At 37.9% G+C, this 17,453-nt stretch overlaps 1 protein-coding gene across 1 annotated transcript in view; it reads right to left on the reverse strand.

Moving 5' to 3' along the window:
• Positions 1-931: 931 nt before the first annotated feature.
• Positions 932-17,453, reverse strand: part of LOC126260298 (ATP-binding cassette sub-family D member 3) — a 102,161-nt gene continuing 85,639 nt past the window's right edge. The window contains exons 13-15 of the mRNA XM_049957624.1: positions 14,972-15,247; positions 6,722-6,883; positions 932-3,436 (exon numbers count right to left, since the gene is read on the reverse strand). Coding sequence (XP_049813581.1) covers positions 3,359-3,436; positions 6,722-6,883; positions 14,972-15,247 — 516 coding nt within the window. The 3' untranslated portion in view covers positions 932-3,358. The remainder of the gene's footprint in view (positions 3,437-6,721; positions 6,884-14,971; positions 15,248-17,453) is intronic.

Here is a 17,453-nt window from a genome sequence, read left to right on the forward strand (position 1 = left end):
GACATGCCTTGTCCAGCCGAAGTCACTCGTCTAATTAGATCCCACACAGCTCTAAATTGTGAGGTTGTTTATTCAATGTTTCACCCACTAATCCAAATATCCCAGACATTTTCTGTGGGATTAAGGAAACCTGATTTAGCAGGCTAGTGGTAATACAATAAGGTGCCAGTGTGTTCATGAAATCGGGAACATAAGCATACTCATCACTTCAGTGTCATGGCTCAAGTCAACTGCCAAGGGTCACATGACGACCTGGTATCAGTTCTTCACAAACTACAGCAGTCGAAACCAACCTGTGTGGCCTCTTAGGCAGAGCCAGTTTAAGGCGCAAGTGATACAAGTGGCTGATGACAGTCACATGAAGCACTGGAAAAATACTCCATGATCATTGTAAACTGATCCCACTAACCTTTTGAATCCTAATCTGACTTTGGGCCTACAGAGTGAGTGTATCATCAGAATAATAGGACATGCAGGACTTTTAATATTTAAATGTATAGTAGGGCAGATCACTACTCATTTATTAGCAAAGGTACTGAGTAGCAGACAGGCACGTGGAAAAATGATTATCCTTCGTATTGTCTATTCTATTTGCTTTCTTTCTTTCCCTAACTGCCAGTCTGGTGTACAATGGCTCCTATATTTCGTCAATAGAGATGTATCTTCACATAGGTACTGAATGACCGTATTATCTAACTTCCAAACAGCAGTTTTCCAACATAAAAGTATCCCAAAAGAATAGAATTACCCACCTTCTGCTTGCTTGTAGTAGTATTGTTGATTATGTAAGTTTTGTTAACCACCACCCACGCGAAATCTGTATCAAAATTATAATAAAATTTTTAATCCTTTTGGCATCTTTGATTTATGTCAAATGTAAAGAACAGGAAGCAAATTATCGATTTAGAAACTGGCAATCACACTTACATAAAAAATAAAATATTTTTTTTTATTTGTAGCATACATATAAACACAGCCACACATATAATATTCTCTTTATATAAAATGGAATACTATGAAAAAATTACGCTGTCTTCAAGAGACAACAGTGCAGTGAAATGATATTTTCAACATCAATTTGATGTATCACAATTTGCAATTTATATATTACATGATGCTGATTTCCATAAAATTAATCAAATGTTGGAAACAAAACAATTTTTATAAATAAAATATATCTGTACAAAGATATTGCATAAAATTAACAAAAATAATAAATGTCAACAGAATCATGATAATTTACACAGTTCACTTATCAATGAGGAAATACACAACAACTGTTTGACTAAAACATTAAGGATCACAGCATCAAATACATCACATTAAACTTTGTTCTGCTGTATAAAAAGCACTAAAGACGTATCAGAAATACCCCAGTCATCTGAATGACAGGAAAAAAAAATCAAACAAGGCACACAATCTGATGATGGTTATCACTATGCAGTATTTCTCTGATGAAAAAAAAAATCCAGATTTCAGTGTACATAATCATACTAACAGCAAATATATCAATGACGTCTGTGTTAATAAGTACCATTCTGGATAAAATCCGTCATATTAAAATTAGATGACATCACAACATTATGAGCCACATAAAAATAAGATTTCTGCCAATGATCAAACTTGCCCTTATAAAATATATGCTGCCCATTTCACTAAAAATGATACTGGTCAGTATAAGTGGTGCTTCTTTTTTTTGTTTTATTTTTTAAATCAACAATGTCAGGTAGTCATGGTAAGACCTTTGTCATAGTTTCACTCCAGGCAGCAACTGTGGTAAAAATAAAAGTAAGTTCCAACTTTGTAACTGAATAAAAGCTGAAGTTGTGCCAAGAATACTTTTAAGTTTTAAAAGCTCATGCCCTTCAGACAGCACTAAATTATCTAGTTTTGTTTGTCCTAAAACATACAATGCATCCCTTCACTGTTCATTTAAAACAAGCAAATGATTTTACACAATGAGTATGAAAGGAAAATAAGATGGTCTGTCAGTATAACCAATGAGCAAATTGGCACACCTAGCCTGCATTGTGAGCTGGGTAGCTATACAATCTCTAGCCAATTTTTTAATAAAAAAATAAATAAAAAAACCAGAAAGGAAGTCCTATTATAAAGTGTAGTAACTGCAAACCAATAAAAAAGTTTACACTGTGCAATATATCTAACAACAAATTGATTCCTTGTGGCAAGAAAATGCTCCGAATCAGTGGTGCAAATACTCTTACTTTAACAAAATCTCCATTCTCTCTTTAGATAACAACTGAGTGTGGCTGATAGCCCACTGAAATTCTATGTATAATCTTTTGAAGACAATTGACTGAGATACAATGTCTGTTTAATTTTTAAACAGATTCAAGATTTTATACAATAAAATAAGAGCCAATTTATATATTACAAAATAAACCTTGAGGAATGAATGTAACACAGTAGGTAATGTATCTCAATTGTGATAGTTAATACAACTTATTTTACCAATCATTAACTGCTTCAAAGGTAAACTCATACAGCTGCTGTTCTCTTCTATTTACTAAAACTTGACATTCCCCTATCACCATCCTTCTGCCAAGAAGAATATGCTTCAAGTTCAATTAGCACAACAGGAAAATACTGTAGCAATGTTACAAATAGAACAGGAAATAAGAAAGAGGAGAGCTTCAGTTATATAATGTGTATTAAAACTGAACTGAGCACTGAAAACGCATTTTCACTCTTAAAGTATCCTTTTCCTTTTTCTTCTCCTTTAAAAAAAAAATTATGGCAAGAAAGATGGCTACAATTACAAACGAGAAGAGCTGATCCTGTTGACGCCTTTCTGTCCATCTGCATGCCCATGTTCAAAAGTATACTGTCCCAACAACATACGTAATGAGCTCACTTCTTGTTCCTCAAGAATTTTTTCTTGTACATTCTAAAAGTTTAGAAACATTTGTTCCATATTGTAAATATGTTGCACTATCTTTGTTTTAGTGTCATCAGTCAGCTGAATGAAACCTTTCACTCCATAATACTTATTAGTTTCCTCATTAACAATGAATTTATAGCACAATGATTCTATCATTAAAGGGACTCACAATTATGCCAGTTCTTCCAGGCAAAACAACTATCCAACATACTGCTGAATGTAGACTGATATAGAAGCCAACAGTTAAACAGCTGTTGAGAGTTATTTTACCCAAGCTATTTTTTTTTTATTTTTATCAGGTTCAGTTCTCCAACAGATGAAAGTGAAGTAGACACAATTAAGTAATTTCTGTAACAGAGTTTTTCCTTTGTGTAGTTTCTTATTGGCACTCTTTGTATACAAAGTTACACAGCCAAACCAGGCCAAAACGTTTCATCACCAGTTTGGTGCATCCTTTCATGACCCAAATTCTTGTGTATCCTCTTCAATTGGCTTAAATTCAAATGATCCTCTGCCATCCATGTGTAAGTAATACTGAAAAATTAAAATGGCAAATGAACAGCAATTTTATTCCATTTACATTAGACACATAAGTGAAATCTGAATAAGGAAAGCTGGTAATTATTATTACTGTTGTTGTTTTGGAGCATTAAATGACATCAGTGTCCTTGAATGAAATAAATTGACAAGTGTGATGAAAATCCATTACAAAAAACATTTTTAAAACCCAGCTGTAACAACAAACAAGGATTCATTCAAGATTATCCATATAATTTTGATAAAACACAACAAAGTAACTAGATAAGATCAAGGATAAAATAACAGTGCAGACAGAGTTAAAAAGGGGACAGATTACTGTGGCTAGGTGACTACTTAAAAATGATGGCCTAATGGGTGACCAAGCCACTCTGCAACACATTCACACTGAAGGTTTCACAAATAGCAGCTCATTACTCCTCACTTCCAGTGATTGGACCTCCCATCAACTCATGGTATTACGTGGTGACAACCTGCAGGAGGACTGAACAATGATCAGAAGGTGGAAGGGAGCAAGTCTTCTTGGCAGCGCATCAGTGGCCTGGAACCCAGCAAACTTTCCTGCCTTTGCAAGTGAAGGAGAGCACCCTGCACTTCTTATCCTATTCTACTGGCTTCATGCCTCTGACTAATAGCAAGAACAACACATTTGGAATCTTGCTCCAGTACCCTCAGGATAGCAAACAACTCCACATAATTGGTAACTGCTCTGGGAATCTTACTCTAAGGGCAAAGTCAGGTAACAGAATGGAGCTGCTGACAGAATACCCATCTTTGTTCAGACTAATAAATCCAGAAGGTTATTTAAAATCTCAAAACATTTAAATTTACAAATATAATCTGGTGTACAACTCTTTTGTACAAAAAGTAACTTCAGCCTCGTTAGTACCCATGGAGATACCCTACTCCACCCCTCACTTTGGACCCTAATGTCCTCCACCTCTAATGACTGAAGACTCTTCCTCACATGGATCCCAATGACCATGTTGCCCGCTGAAGGTTGCAGAACAGACGTTCTTGTGGTGGCTGGATCACAGGTGGAGACCAGACAGAGCCCTGTATACTTTATGTAGCACAAAGAGAAGATGTCTGAATGGAAAATGGACATTAACCAGCATCTGCCACAAGCTAGGAACTGGACTTGGGTGATAAGCCTAATGTCCCCTTGGTCAATCATAGCCGGCATTTTGAGATATGAAGGTCTCACAAATCAATATATCATAAAAAAATGAGTCAGTGTGTGTGCAGCTGTAATAATACTCAATGTGAAAAAAACAACAGATGTGCAGTTAAATATGACTTTTTTCTTTAATCAAAGTTAAATAACTACCTCAAAGTTATTAGAGTCACAGTGCAACTATCTATGGACTAGAATGAGGGAAATACTTAATCATGATGTAGATAAGCAACCATCCTAGAATTTGCTTCCACCTCAAAAACAAATGATGGGAAGAAAAAAAAAAAAGAACCAACCCACGCTTGTATAGGGATTTTTAAGCCAACAAATTTTTGTAAAAAGGGGGAAGCATCTTAATCAGAGCCTTGTTACAAATTTCACCACATAGGTCCATGCACAGATTGTAAATTCAATTATACGCATGAGCCATGCACATATCTAAGGTATTTTTAAATTACAAAGCAGTGTAAGACAAATAAGTCATAGAAAAATGATGATAAACTCAAAACATCACTACATGTGCTAGTGTAAGAAGTTGATTGCCTTCCTCACGACAAGAAATAGTTTATACGGAATTTTTAGTTGGCTTCATTGTGAACTAACAAGATGTAATCTGTGAAAATGCTTACACTTGCTGCTTAACAACTGACAGGGGAAAAAGTGATTTCAACATTTGGCACTGTGTTGCAACAATGTATCTCGTATAAGCTGTCACCAACACACTAGTTGGCAAACAAGAGGCCAGAAGATTGATTAGAAGGTGCTGGATCAAGGGTGCCTATCACGAGGGAGGCCATAGAGACACCCACAAGCAACAGGCCCCCAACGCCCTCTTGACACCATGTATTTAGGTCGCCGCTGCTGACCAGGCCGGCCCGCCCGCCAGTGAAGCCACTGCTCAACAATGTTTCTTTTGACTGTCAAAAGTGCCTTCCTCCAAAATAACAGTCCAAGTTCAAGAACAAGTGGTAGTCCCAAGGTGCAAGATTGGGACTGTATGGCAGCTGATGAAACTGCTCCCAACCGAACTGTTTAAGGTTTTGAGTGACATCAGCGGAATGGGGATACATCGTCATGAAGCAACACAATGCCTTGATTGAGTATTCTGTGCCTTTTGTTTTGAATCATGTGCCAAAATTTTCTTAACGTTTCATAGTATCATACAACATCGATGTTTTCATCTTTGGGAAGGAATTCAACAAGCAGAATGCCCTGTCTGTCACAGAACACAATGCACATAACGTTTTTGCTGATAACATTGTCAAGAATTTTTGTTTTTTTCTGGGGAGCGCCTCCACTCCACCGACTGTTTTAATTCTAGAGTTACATGGCTGGTCAAAATTCTGTTTAAGGATTCATCTCCCTCATCACTGTATTGGGTAAGTAATGTAAAAGCACTGAGAAGTCACTTCATTTTGTGGACACCTTTTAAGAATTTTTGAAATGTAACGGGGAAACAATATGCGAAAATTTAAGTGATTTGTGATAATCTCATGCAAAACAGTTTTTGAAATTTGTGAAAACTCACCATAAAGCATTCTTATTGTCAACTGCTTGTTTTCATGAATCTTCTCATTCAGTTTCTCAGCCAAAAAATCAAATCATGGGGAACAGAAGGCAGCCCACTCTGTGCTTCATCATGAACATTGGTTTGTCCATCATTGAATTGTATCACCCCCTTTCTCACCATTCCATCAGTCATCACATTTTCACCAAAAATCTTTACAAGTTGACAATGAATTTCAGCTGGCTCAACAATCTTTGTATTCAAAAACTGTATTACAGAATGTACTTCACAGTCAACAGGCTCAGAGATTATCTTCAAACATTTGGAACGGTCACTAACAAATGTAAACACAACAACCAGCTGTAATGGCATCAGTGGTAAGACAATGAACCAGAGAGATGAGTGTGAATGAATGGAACTGCAACACTGATGCTTTGGAGTGGAGGGGGTGGGGGGTAGAGTGAAATGGTACTTACTTTCCAGTAATGTATAGTGTTTATGGTTCTTTTACCAGTTACGTGAGAGATTTTGTTTTAAATAGTCACTGTGATCTATCTACATCAGAACTCTGATAGACTGATATGATCAGTATATATACCTCATGGTGCTGCCAGAGCGATTTCCTGTGGCTAACAGTAAACAGTGTGATGCCAGTTTCTCTGCAATACCGGTACATAGATCCTTCGACATCCACACTGACTGCTGATGTGCACTCATCCAGTATGGCAAATTGGGGAGCATGATAGAAAAGACGAGCCATCTGAAATAACAATACAAAAACTGTGAAACATGAATCTGTAAAATATATATATCACTCAATTACATAATTTACCAAGTAAGAAAGGAAGTACTGTTGAAATACCTGTGCTTAGTACAAATAACAGTAGTGTGGACAAATAGCACAAATTACTTCAAAAGATTTGCAGCTTTTGATACCACAATTTTGTTTTCTAGAGTTACGCACAATGAAAGCTGTCAATGAAGAATGTAAACACAAAGTTCACAGAAAATGATAGTTCGAGAAAAAGTGTAATGCAGTTTTAGTTTTTTGAAAATCATGCCTGTTTTGTTTTGCTTTATGTTATCAGTCAGCATTTCTACAACATTACAGTAAAAAAACATTTGGTGAAATATTAAATAACAAATTCCATCACATGCCTTGAAAATAATATATTTTATTAACCAAAATACACAGTCTGAAAAAAAGGGTATCTATGCATGGTGCACAACCAGGGAAATTTAAGTCTGGATTAGACAAAGATGCATGCAAAGGGGAATAGTAAATTATTGTCAAGCAAACAAAATTAAGATTCAGAACATAAAAAGAAAGAAAATACCTTCACAAGGAAATTAATGGTGCAAAAAGGTTGATAAAATATAGGGGGAAAGAATATAAACAAATAGATCACAAACTAAAAATCTGGCAATAGTGAATGGAAAATGCAAAAATTTTCTTCTTCTTCGCAGGACGTAAAAGTGAAACGTTGCTACTTATACAAATTTAACTGTGGGAATGAAGGCAAATAAATATTGAAGTAAACAATTTGCATTTTTGTGATAAATGCTTAGGGGACAGGGAACTGAGCATACAATTATTTGGAGAAATTCATACCACTTGCCTGTCCCAAACAGCAAAAATGAACTTTTGACATCTTTGATACAGCTGGACATCACATTTTTCAGGATTAACACAAATCTGATTGGCTTACTCATATATTCAATTCTTAACAACTTGTGATAGAGCAAGACTGTTGCAATTTGATCTTGGATTTGAACCAACCAGGAGCACAACTATGGAAGATTGAGACGTATGGTGTGCCTTGCTGAAAAATGTATTACCTAATTGCACTACTAGGGAATTTTGTAATATCTGAGCACAATATTCTTTATTTGTGATGAGAACTTTGCAAAATGCTTTCAATAACTCTCAGTAATTCCAGATGATAAGGCAAGCATGTCACCAATTACTGACTGTAATGACCTCTTATGTAGCCTTTAAGGATTTCCATTTGAATAGCAGATAAGTTTTCCCCATTTACATATCCTAGAAACAACCTGGCCTCATTGTTGCTTACTAACCTACCAACACAGTAAAAAAAAATTTCATTGTTATAACTTCTGGAACGTTTGCACTCTTGCCGGTTTATTCATTCTATGATCATATACAATTTTTTTTTTTTGTACATTTCACTTAGATAAGCAAAGTTCCAAGCCATCCCTCATTACAGAAAACAAGAAACTTGTGACAAAGACTCCTACATAATATTCTTTGGTGAGGACATGCACTTATTATTTACAGCTCCCTCCCTTCCTACAGAGATAATATTTTCACAACAAGGAACTGTATTGTTATGTACGTGAATAAAATGAAAATGCAACTCTTCTATACAGCCTGGCAAAATGTCATTTTGTAAATGGCAGCTCTCTCCATGCACAGGGATACTACATTGCTCTTCTCACCGGAGTTTATCCCACAAATGCTTAAATTTATTACATGCACTTGCTTCCAAAAAATAAGCTTGGAGCCACTGTGAACCATGTGATTTTTTGGCTTAAAGCAGTAACCGGAGGCATAGCAGAATTTCTCCCACTGAAAAATTTACGAAAACCCAACTGCTATAAAAATGCAATGCTGCATGATGTCAGATTCACTACATCTTGTAGAAATTTACATTATTAAAGTTGTGCTATAATGATACATGGCTGTGACAATTGCAAAATTTCATGGAGCCCAAACTGTAATACAGACAAACAAACAAACTGCATGTGAAATAGGGCTGTTGATAAAATATCGATATTTTTTCCACAAAATATCAATATATATTGAAGTATTTTTTCCTGATATATCAATATTGAAATGGTAATATCGAGTGCTGATATTTTTATCTTACTTTTTTTTTGGTGAATATTTGAAGTAGTTCTTTTGCAAGTGTAGTAGAACATAATTCTACTTTCACTGTGAGAAGGTGCCTTACTACTTGTTGAGCTTTCATCGTGTCCAATCTCTCTCTCTTTGACTATGTGAACCAAGTATAGGTGGCACAAAGAATAAGTCTGATTGCACCGGGGGTGGGGGGTGGGGAGGTGGTTGGCGTGAATGGAACAACAAGATTTCCGATGTGAAGAAATAGCACACCAGTTTGCTGTTTATTCATATCGGCATTCTTCAAAAACAGCTGCTGAAAATATTGAACAAAAATCTAAATGACAAGATTAGTCTCTGCGGTGGGTGGAGATATGTGAGAGGAAGTGATGACGTAATCAGTGCTACCTCAACAGGAACTGCAACACTTTATTTCACCACACAATTTTGACATTACAACTGCTAGGTCGCTGACATTTGCAGAAATAAAAAAAACATGGCAGTTGAAGTGTTTTGGACAAATCCAATATGTGACAACTGAACAACAGACCCATTTGACACTGTTTATTATGCCACTTACACGCAGTTAGCATAGTTAGCAACGTGGTTATCGCCAAGCGCAAACAAGCATTGTTTTCCTTTCTATTCTTGCTCTAAAGGGGATAAGCAAGCTGCTAGCTGCTTGATGTACAGAATATCTAACAATAAATCAATACTTAAACATACAGCTCTAAAAACGGCAGTATATTTACAATGTGCAGCCGATCTATTTATAGGCCGGTACATAGATATTTTTTCTGCCACAATATCGATACTTTTTTTGATTTATCTGCTGTGTCATCTGAACAAGACACAGCCAGGGCAAAAGCATCACAGGCACAAAGATGCGAGCTTTGCCTCGGCCAATTGCCAGCCGTGTACAATCCGCTAATGACTGGACGACAATGGACAGAAGCCTACTCAGAAGATAGAAGAGCAGCTCTTGCCCACGTTGTTATAGATCATTGTCCAGGGCTGATTTAGACAGACAATGTCATTTCTTGACCTCTTAGAAGTGAACAGACAGTAGTTGTAAATTGTATTTGGTATGTACTGTGAAGTCTGCCTATGATTATTTGCACTTAGCCATTGAGGGCCTTCCTTTTTGTGTTATTGTACAAGCAGTGCTGCAGACTTAATCCTTCAACTAGTCACAAAATAAGTAAACCTTTTAAACTAATTCGTATGACTGTTACTAATTTGCTGGAGTGTTGTAGAACCTTCCTTCTCCTATCCTACTACCTGACCATGGGGCATAGCTGTGTAATAGTGGCAGGGAGAAATTGTCTTAATGGTGTACTGCACCAGAAGCCATTCCACAGACTCACAAACTCTGCCTACGTTAACAACAGTGGCCACTCGGCCTCCACAGCAGTAGCAACGAGGCCTTTACATATCGATACATCGTATTCCTGATATTTTTAAAACTATCAACAGTCCTTGTGTGAAACATCTCTATGTTTTACATTGTGAACTGGTGGCGTAAACACATTGAGTCATAATTCAGAGGAAACATTTCACGTATAATGCCACACATTGAGCCAGACAACAAAAAATTGTTTTTGCTTGCTCATACGTCAAGAAATGAAATGTAACTAAATTTAATAAAAGTAAGAAACGTGATGCGAGATTTTGAGGGTTCTGTGCACTTGCATGAGCCAGGAGGGTACACACACGCACACACACACACACACACACACACACACACACACACACACACACACACACACACACACCAGTGCTGGCTGATACAAATTAGGACTTTGGTGTATCATGTAATGCATCTGTGGAAGATCTACATATCCAAATTTCAGCAACTTCAGTACTACATTGTTGACTAACTTACTGCTACTTTATTTCGTAAGCAATAAATTCATGAGGAAAAAATAACAGTTTATAAGTTATTGTGCTTAGTACACTTAATGTTTTTCCCTCTTTATGACTCAGCTTATACAAAGGTGCACCAAAATGTTAGATAGGAGCTATTCAGCTACTAGCCTTACAGCCTTAAATGAGCAAACAATTATTGCTCAGCATCACCCACGGGCATCTGCACCTACGAGCTGATAATACAAAATTGGCAGATTATGTTGATGCGGTGAACGTAACTGTGATTACATACTGATTTTGAAAGGCACCCTGGACTAACAGCCGCTTCATACATAAAGTGCACTGCCAAATGGCTAGCTGAGCACATACATAAATAATGAATAAAGGTCAACTATCTCTTTTTAAAAAAACTCTTACAACACTCATCCTATCACCATCTGCAATGGAAGTAAGATAGGAAGGGAGGGAAGGATGTACGAAGGAAGGAAGGCTAGTGTTTTAATGTCCTGAGGACAATGAGCCATCAGGGAAGCAGCACAAGCTCAAATTGGGGAAGTAAACTCAACTGTGACTTTCAAAGCAACCATCGTGGCACATGCTTTAAGCAATTTAGAGAAAGCACAGAAAATCCTAATCTTGATGGTCATACTGTGATTTTAAGCACTGTTGCCCTCAACCTAATAGAGGGCAAGACCTTAGCTAATTTTAGAGATGTCCTCTTGTCAACACACGAAGTACAGTGAACTGAAATGTGGTACACTAGGAATGGTATTCTGTTAGGAAAGGAAAACATCTAAGCCATTCAGAGGTGGGCTACTAGATTTGTTACTTGTAGGTCTGGTCAACATGTGAGTGTTAGGAAGATGCTTCGTGAACTTAAATGGGAATCTCTGGAGGGAAGAAATTCTTTTTGTGAAACAAAACTGAGAAAATTTAGAGAACTGGCATTTGAAGTTGCCTGGAGAATGAGTCTACTGCCGCCAATGTACATTTCGAGTAAGGACCATGAAGATAAAACAAGGCAGTCGAATGAAATTGAGACAGATGGAAAAAAAAGTAATTTTTTAATACTTCAAAAATAATCGCCATAACTGTTAGTATATTTATCCCCTCTGGGAGACAAGATGGTCAGTGCCTTCCTGGTAAAGAAAAAAATTGCGGTTGCCTGCAGACCACATGTTGCCAAGATTGTTTAGAGTACGCTGCAGATGTTTTGCTGGGAAGCCCTTACACATCCTCCATACAGTTCCAATTCCTCCCCATTTCCATATTTTTGGAGCCCTGAAGAAAAACTTCTATGGCCAGAAATTTGTTTCAGATGAAGAAGTGCAAGTCTGGGTACAATCAAGGTACTATAGGCAACAGCAAACATTTTTCCATGAAGGTACCGACCATCTTGCCTTGCAGTGGGATAAATGAATTAACAGTTATGGTGATTATTTTTGAAATAATAAGCAGTTTTCCACCTGTCTCGAGTTCACCTGTCTGCCGCTTATAGGTAGTTGTTTTTCCCTCACTCTATTAGCAAGTGGAACAGGAAAGGTAAGGACTAGCAGTGGTACAAGGTACCCTTTGCCGTGCACCATATGGCACTTGTCATGTATGTATGTATGTATGTATGCATATGCAGATGTAGCTGTCAGCATTGCATATTGAAGAGGCCTCTGGTGGTTTACCCCATGTCAATAGACAGTGACCTATTCGGGCGGTGGGTGACAGTTACTTCATTACATCTCTTTGACTGGAGAGAACTTTGTTTTGGGTATGTTGTTGATGTGACTGACTGCAGTTTGTTACAAGTCATTTTCTGCACTAGGTCTCCCAATGACACACAACATTAAGAGCAATGCCTCCAATCTTTTCAAGAAAATGGCTGACAATAGAATAATGACTTAATTTAACTGATTCAATCTTGTCAACTGCTCTCAGTTTGTGCTGTGTAAAGGACTCTCCATATAGTGCTAGCAGAGCTAAACAAGAAAAATATATCTTGTTGGTATATTCTGTGACCTTGCAGAGCCTTCAATTGGGTGGATTACAACTTAAGTCTTTGCATGACACTATTTTAGGAAGATACAGATTGCTACTTACCATAAGGGCGATTCTAAGTTGCAAACAGGAAAATTAAAAGGCACTCAGCCAAAGCCTTCATCATAAAAAGAGAAACACACACCATTCATTCCCACAAGAAATCACACCTCACACACACAACTGCCAACTCTGGCAGCTCTGGCCCAAGTGGCCGGAGTTGGCAGTCACGTTTGTGCAAGGTGTGCTTCCTCGTGTGACTGAATGGTGTGTGTTCCTCTTTTTCTGACAAAGGCTGTGGCTAAAAGTTTATGTGTAAGTGCCTTTTGACTGTGCCTGTCCTTAATACGTCATCTTTATGGTAAGCAGCAATATATCTGTTCCTACATTGTGATTCCCATCAGGAGTTTCCACTGTTTAATTCTGCATCAAGTGATCACTTTCCAATTACCACCATCCTTCAGTTCATGTGCACTATTGATGCTTGATGCACATAGACATTTTATGCAGCTGATGAATATAAACTGGAAGGGGGCAGGGGCGGGGAAGTGGAGGGGTTGCAACACCAAGGAGGAGTTGTGCAACAAAAATGAATGATTTTACATCTGAAAGGTGATGTATATTCAAATTTCACACCAGCGCTGCATAAGAGTGGCCCAAGTAGTACCACTATGAGGATGCAAATCAGATTTGTTTTACATGCGCACTGTAATGATCATGAGCATTAGTTACCTTTTTTTGGATGCGTCGAGTTGGTGTTAGTCAAGAACTCCTTTAAGATGGCAAATACACCATTATCAACACAGTGCTGAGTTTGAACGAGGTCGTGTAATAGTGCTACGAGATGATGGATGTTCCTTCTGCACTATTGCTGAAATAAATGGCAGGAATGTAGCCCTGTACATGACTGCTGGCATTCGTGGTCACGAGAATGTATGGTTGCAAGAAGACCAGGCTCTGGATGGCCATGTGGCACTACCCAGAAGGAATACCACTGCGTTAGACATAGGGCTCTGGCGCATCATACTACATCTGCAGCAGCAATTTGTGCAATAGTAGGCACCACAGTGACACAATGAACTGTTACAAAGCAGTTACTTCAAGGACAGCTCTGTGTCAGACACCCTGTAGTGTGCATTCATGACTCCAAACCATCACCATTTATGTCTTCAGTAGTGTGAAGCAATAGCTCATTGGAGGGCAGGGTGGAGGTCTGTTGTTTTTTCTGATGAAAGTTGGTTCTACTCGATGCCAGTGATGGTTGTTTGTTGGTTAGGAGGAGGCTAGTTGAGGGTCTGCAACCAAACTGTCTGCATGCTAGACGCACTGGACATAAATCTGGACTTATGATCAGAGATGTGGTTTTGTATGGCAGCAAGGGTACTCTCATGTTTATCTCACGAATCTAGACTACAAATTTGTACATCAGTCTGGTGATTTGATCTACTGTGCTGCCATTCATGAACAGCATTCCAAGGGGTATTTTCCAACAGCATATTGCTTGCCTACATGTTACCACTGAACCAAACAGGCTCTATAGTGCGTCAACATGTTGCCTTGGTCTGCTCAAATCACCAGATCTGTCTCCAATTGAGCACATCTGATGATAAGTCCAGCATCACTGACAACCAGCAAGTGAAACTGGCATGGAACTCCATCCAACAAACTGACACCCACAACATATAAGACACAATGCATGCACGTTTGCATGCTTGCATTCAACCTTCTAGCAGTTACACAGTTTATTAATGTAGTAGCATTTTACATTTGCAATGGCATATACCATGCTAACATTAACCTTTGATCTTACAATGTTAATCACTTACATATGTTACCTAGGCAAATGTATTCCCAAAGTTTCATTTATCTACATTAATTATATTTTGGTGTTACAATTTTTTTCCATCAGTGTAGTTCTTAAGAATTGGAATACAATTTGTACTACTCAGTTTTGAGGATTATACAGAAATGTGATTATGAAGAGTGTGAGTGTGTGGGCGCACGCACCAGCAGTTATATCGTCTTTATTTACCCTTAGACCTAGAACTTTAATTACTGTAATAAATAAGGAAAAATTAACATAATTACCGCAATTCTCTGCTTCTCTCCTCCCGAGAGCACATCAATCCAATCAGCAATAGCATCCCACCCCCCCTCACGAGTGAGCAGATATGAAAGCTGGACACGTTCCAGATGGCGTTCTAGGTCAGCATCTGTTTTACCTCTCCGCCGCATCTCCTCTTGTGTGTGTGGGTATATTACTTGATCTCTTAGAGTTCCCAGTGTCATGTACGGCCGCTGAGGTATGTAGAAGAGCTTTCCACGTGGTGGCTTTGTCAGTGTTCCTCCAAACAGTGGCCAAAGCTGCCAAATATTTTAGAAAAAACAATACAATATCATTATCACAAACAATACACATAAGATTTAAATTTATAATATGATGGTCACTTTGAAATTTTGCAAAAAGAGTAAAGGAAGAAAAGAAGGAAAGAAAGAAAGAAAGAAAGAAAGGGTAAAGCAAATCCCTAATTCCCCAAAAACACTAGCTTCACCTCTTCTTGTAGGAGCACCCTTCAAGCGCATGCAAACAATGCCAACAGATAGTTTCTGTTTTTGTTTGGGAAGATAAGAAAACCAAGTGTGGCCAGAGCTGTGGTTTAAGGTGACTTTGGAAGGGCTATTCTAGACTCCTCACAAAATCATTTGCTCTGACGAACAGTAAGCAAGCATGTGTATTGCTGAAGGGCAAGATCCCACATATCTTGTGTGTACCCACCGAGTTCCTTGTAAGGTTGAGAATGTCATGGTTCAGCATACAAATCTGTACTAGTTGCCCAAACTTCTTCAAGTGATACTAAGGCAACAGGTGAGTCCCTGTGATCCCAGGTTCTGAGTGACCTGCCCTCCCTTTTTCACCAATCCCTTTCTCATCACTGAAGAAGGAACCAATATTTGCAGAAGCTAGCATAGTACTGAGTGCTTCTATGGGCGTGTATCGACAATACTACATGCTTCACATACTGATGATAAATAAGTACTTGCTACCAATTCTGTCTCAATTTTTTAATTAAATGGTTTCACATGCAGTCGCTTCATTGCAAATTTAAAAAAAAAAAAAGAAATATTACGACTGTACTAGTTCTGTTGCATTAATAACACAGATTGCTGACCAACAGTAATCAAGTGAAACCTTACATATATTCCAATGCTACGCAGATTTTATACACACACTACTATTATTTATAGAAACGGATATGACAGTGTTAAGGGAAAAATGTGTGTGTCAGCTGAATAACTGCTCTCTATCTGATGAATCTGTCATTTGTACTTATTTGTATCTACTACTATGACATTAAAAGTTTTATTTTCTATGCCAGTAAACTTACCGTAGACAATTTTTTTCTACATAGCTCTTCACATGCAAAATTAGTACTGCAGGTTAATTCACCAACACAAGTGCCAACTACTCTATCATTGCTACTAATGATTCAAAGGGTATGTATTTTAAAAACTGTTTTGGAAAGTGTTAGAGAATTATTTTATAGTGCTTTTCTACTACTTTGAGCAGACACAATTACATTAACTTCAACTTGCAAAGAAAGCTCAGTGCAGTTAAACCTCTCCTGCCAGTTCAGTTATGCCTCTGTCATTCTAGACAGCTGTCACTATCATCTCCTTGCTCATTGATCCTGGTATGCTCTGACAAGGAATCTGTAGTAGTAGTTGTTGTTGTTGTTGTTGTTGTCTTCAGTCCTGAGACTGGTTTGATGCAGCTCTCCATGCTACTCTATCCTGTGCAAGCTTCTTCATCTCCCAGTACCTACTGCAACCTACATCCTTCTGGATCTGCTTAGTGTATGCATCTCTTGGTCTCCCCCTACGATTTTTAACCTCCACGCTGCCCTCCAATACTAAATTGGTGATCCCTTGATGCCTCAGAACATGTCCTACCAACCGATCCCTTCTTCTGGTCAAGTTGTGCCACAAACTCCTCTTCTTCCCAATCCTATTCAGTACCTCCTCATTAGTTATGTGATCTACCCATCTAATCTTCAGCATTCTTCTGTAGCACCACATTTCGAAAGCTTCTATTCTCTTCTTGTCCAAACTATTTATCGTCCATGTTTCACTTTCATACATGGCTACACTCCATACAAATACTTTCAGAAAAGACTTCCCGACACTTAAATCTATACTCGATGTTAACAAATTTCTCTTCTTCAGAAACGCTTTCCTTGCCATTGCCAGTCTACATTTTATATCCTCTCTACTTCGACCATCATCAGTTATTTTGCTCCCCAAATAGCAAAACTCCTTTACTACTTTAAGTGTCTCATTTCCTAATCTAATACCCTCAACATCACCCGACTTAATTCGACTACATTCCATTATCATTGTTTTGTGTTTGTTGATGTTCATCTTATATCCTCCCTTCAAGACACCATCCATTCCGTTCAACTGCTCTTCCAAGTCCTTTGCTGTCTCTGACAGAATTACAATGTCATCGGCGAACCTCAAAGTTTTTATTTCTTCTCCATGGATTTTAATACCTACTCCGAATTTTTCTTTT

Source organism: Schistocerca nitens, chromosome 1 (genome assembly GCF_023898315.1).
Source record: "Schistocerca nitens isolate TAMUIC-IGC-003100 chromosome 1, iqSchNite1.1, whole genome shotgun sequence".
NCBI classification, from domain to species: Eukaryota; Metazoa; Arthropoda; class Insecta; order Orthoptera; family Acrididae; genus Schistocerca; species Schistocerca nitens.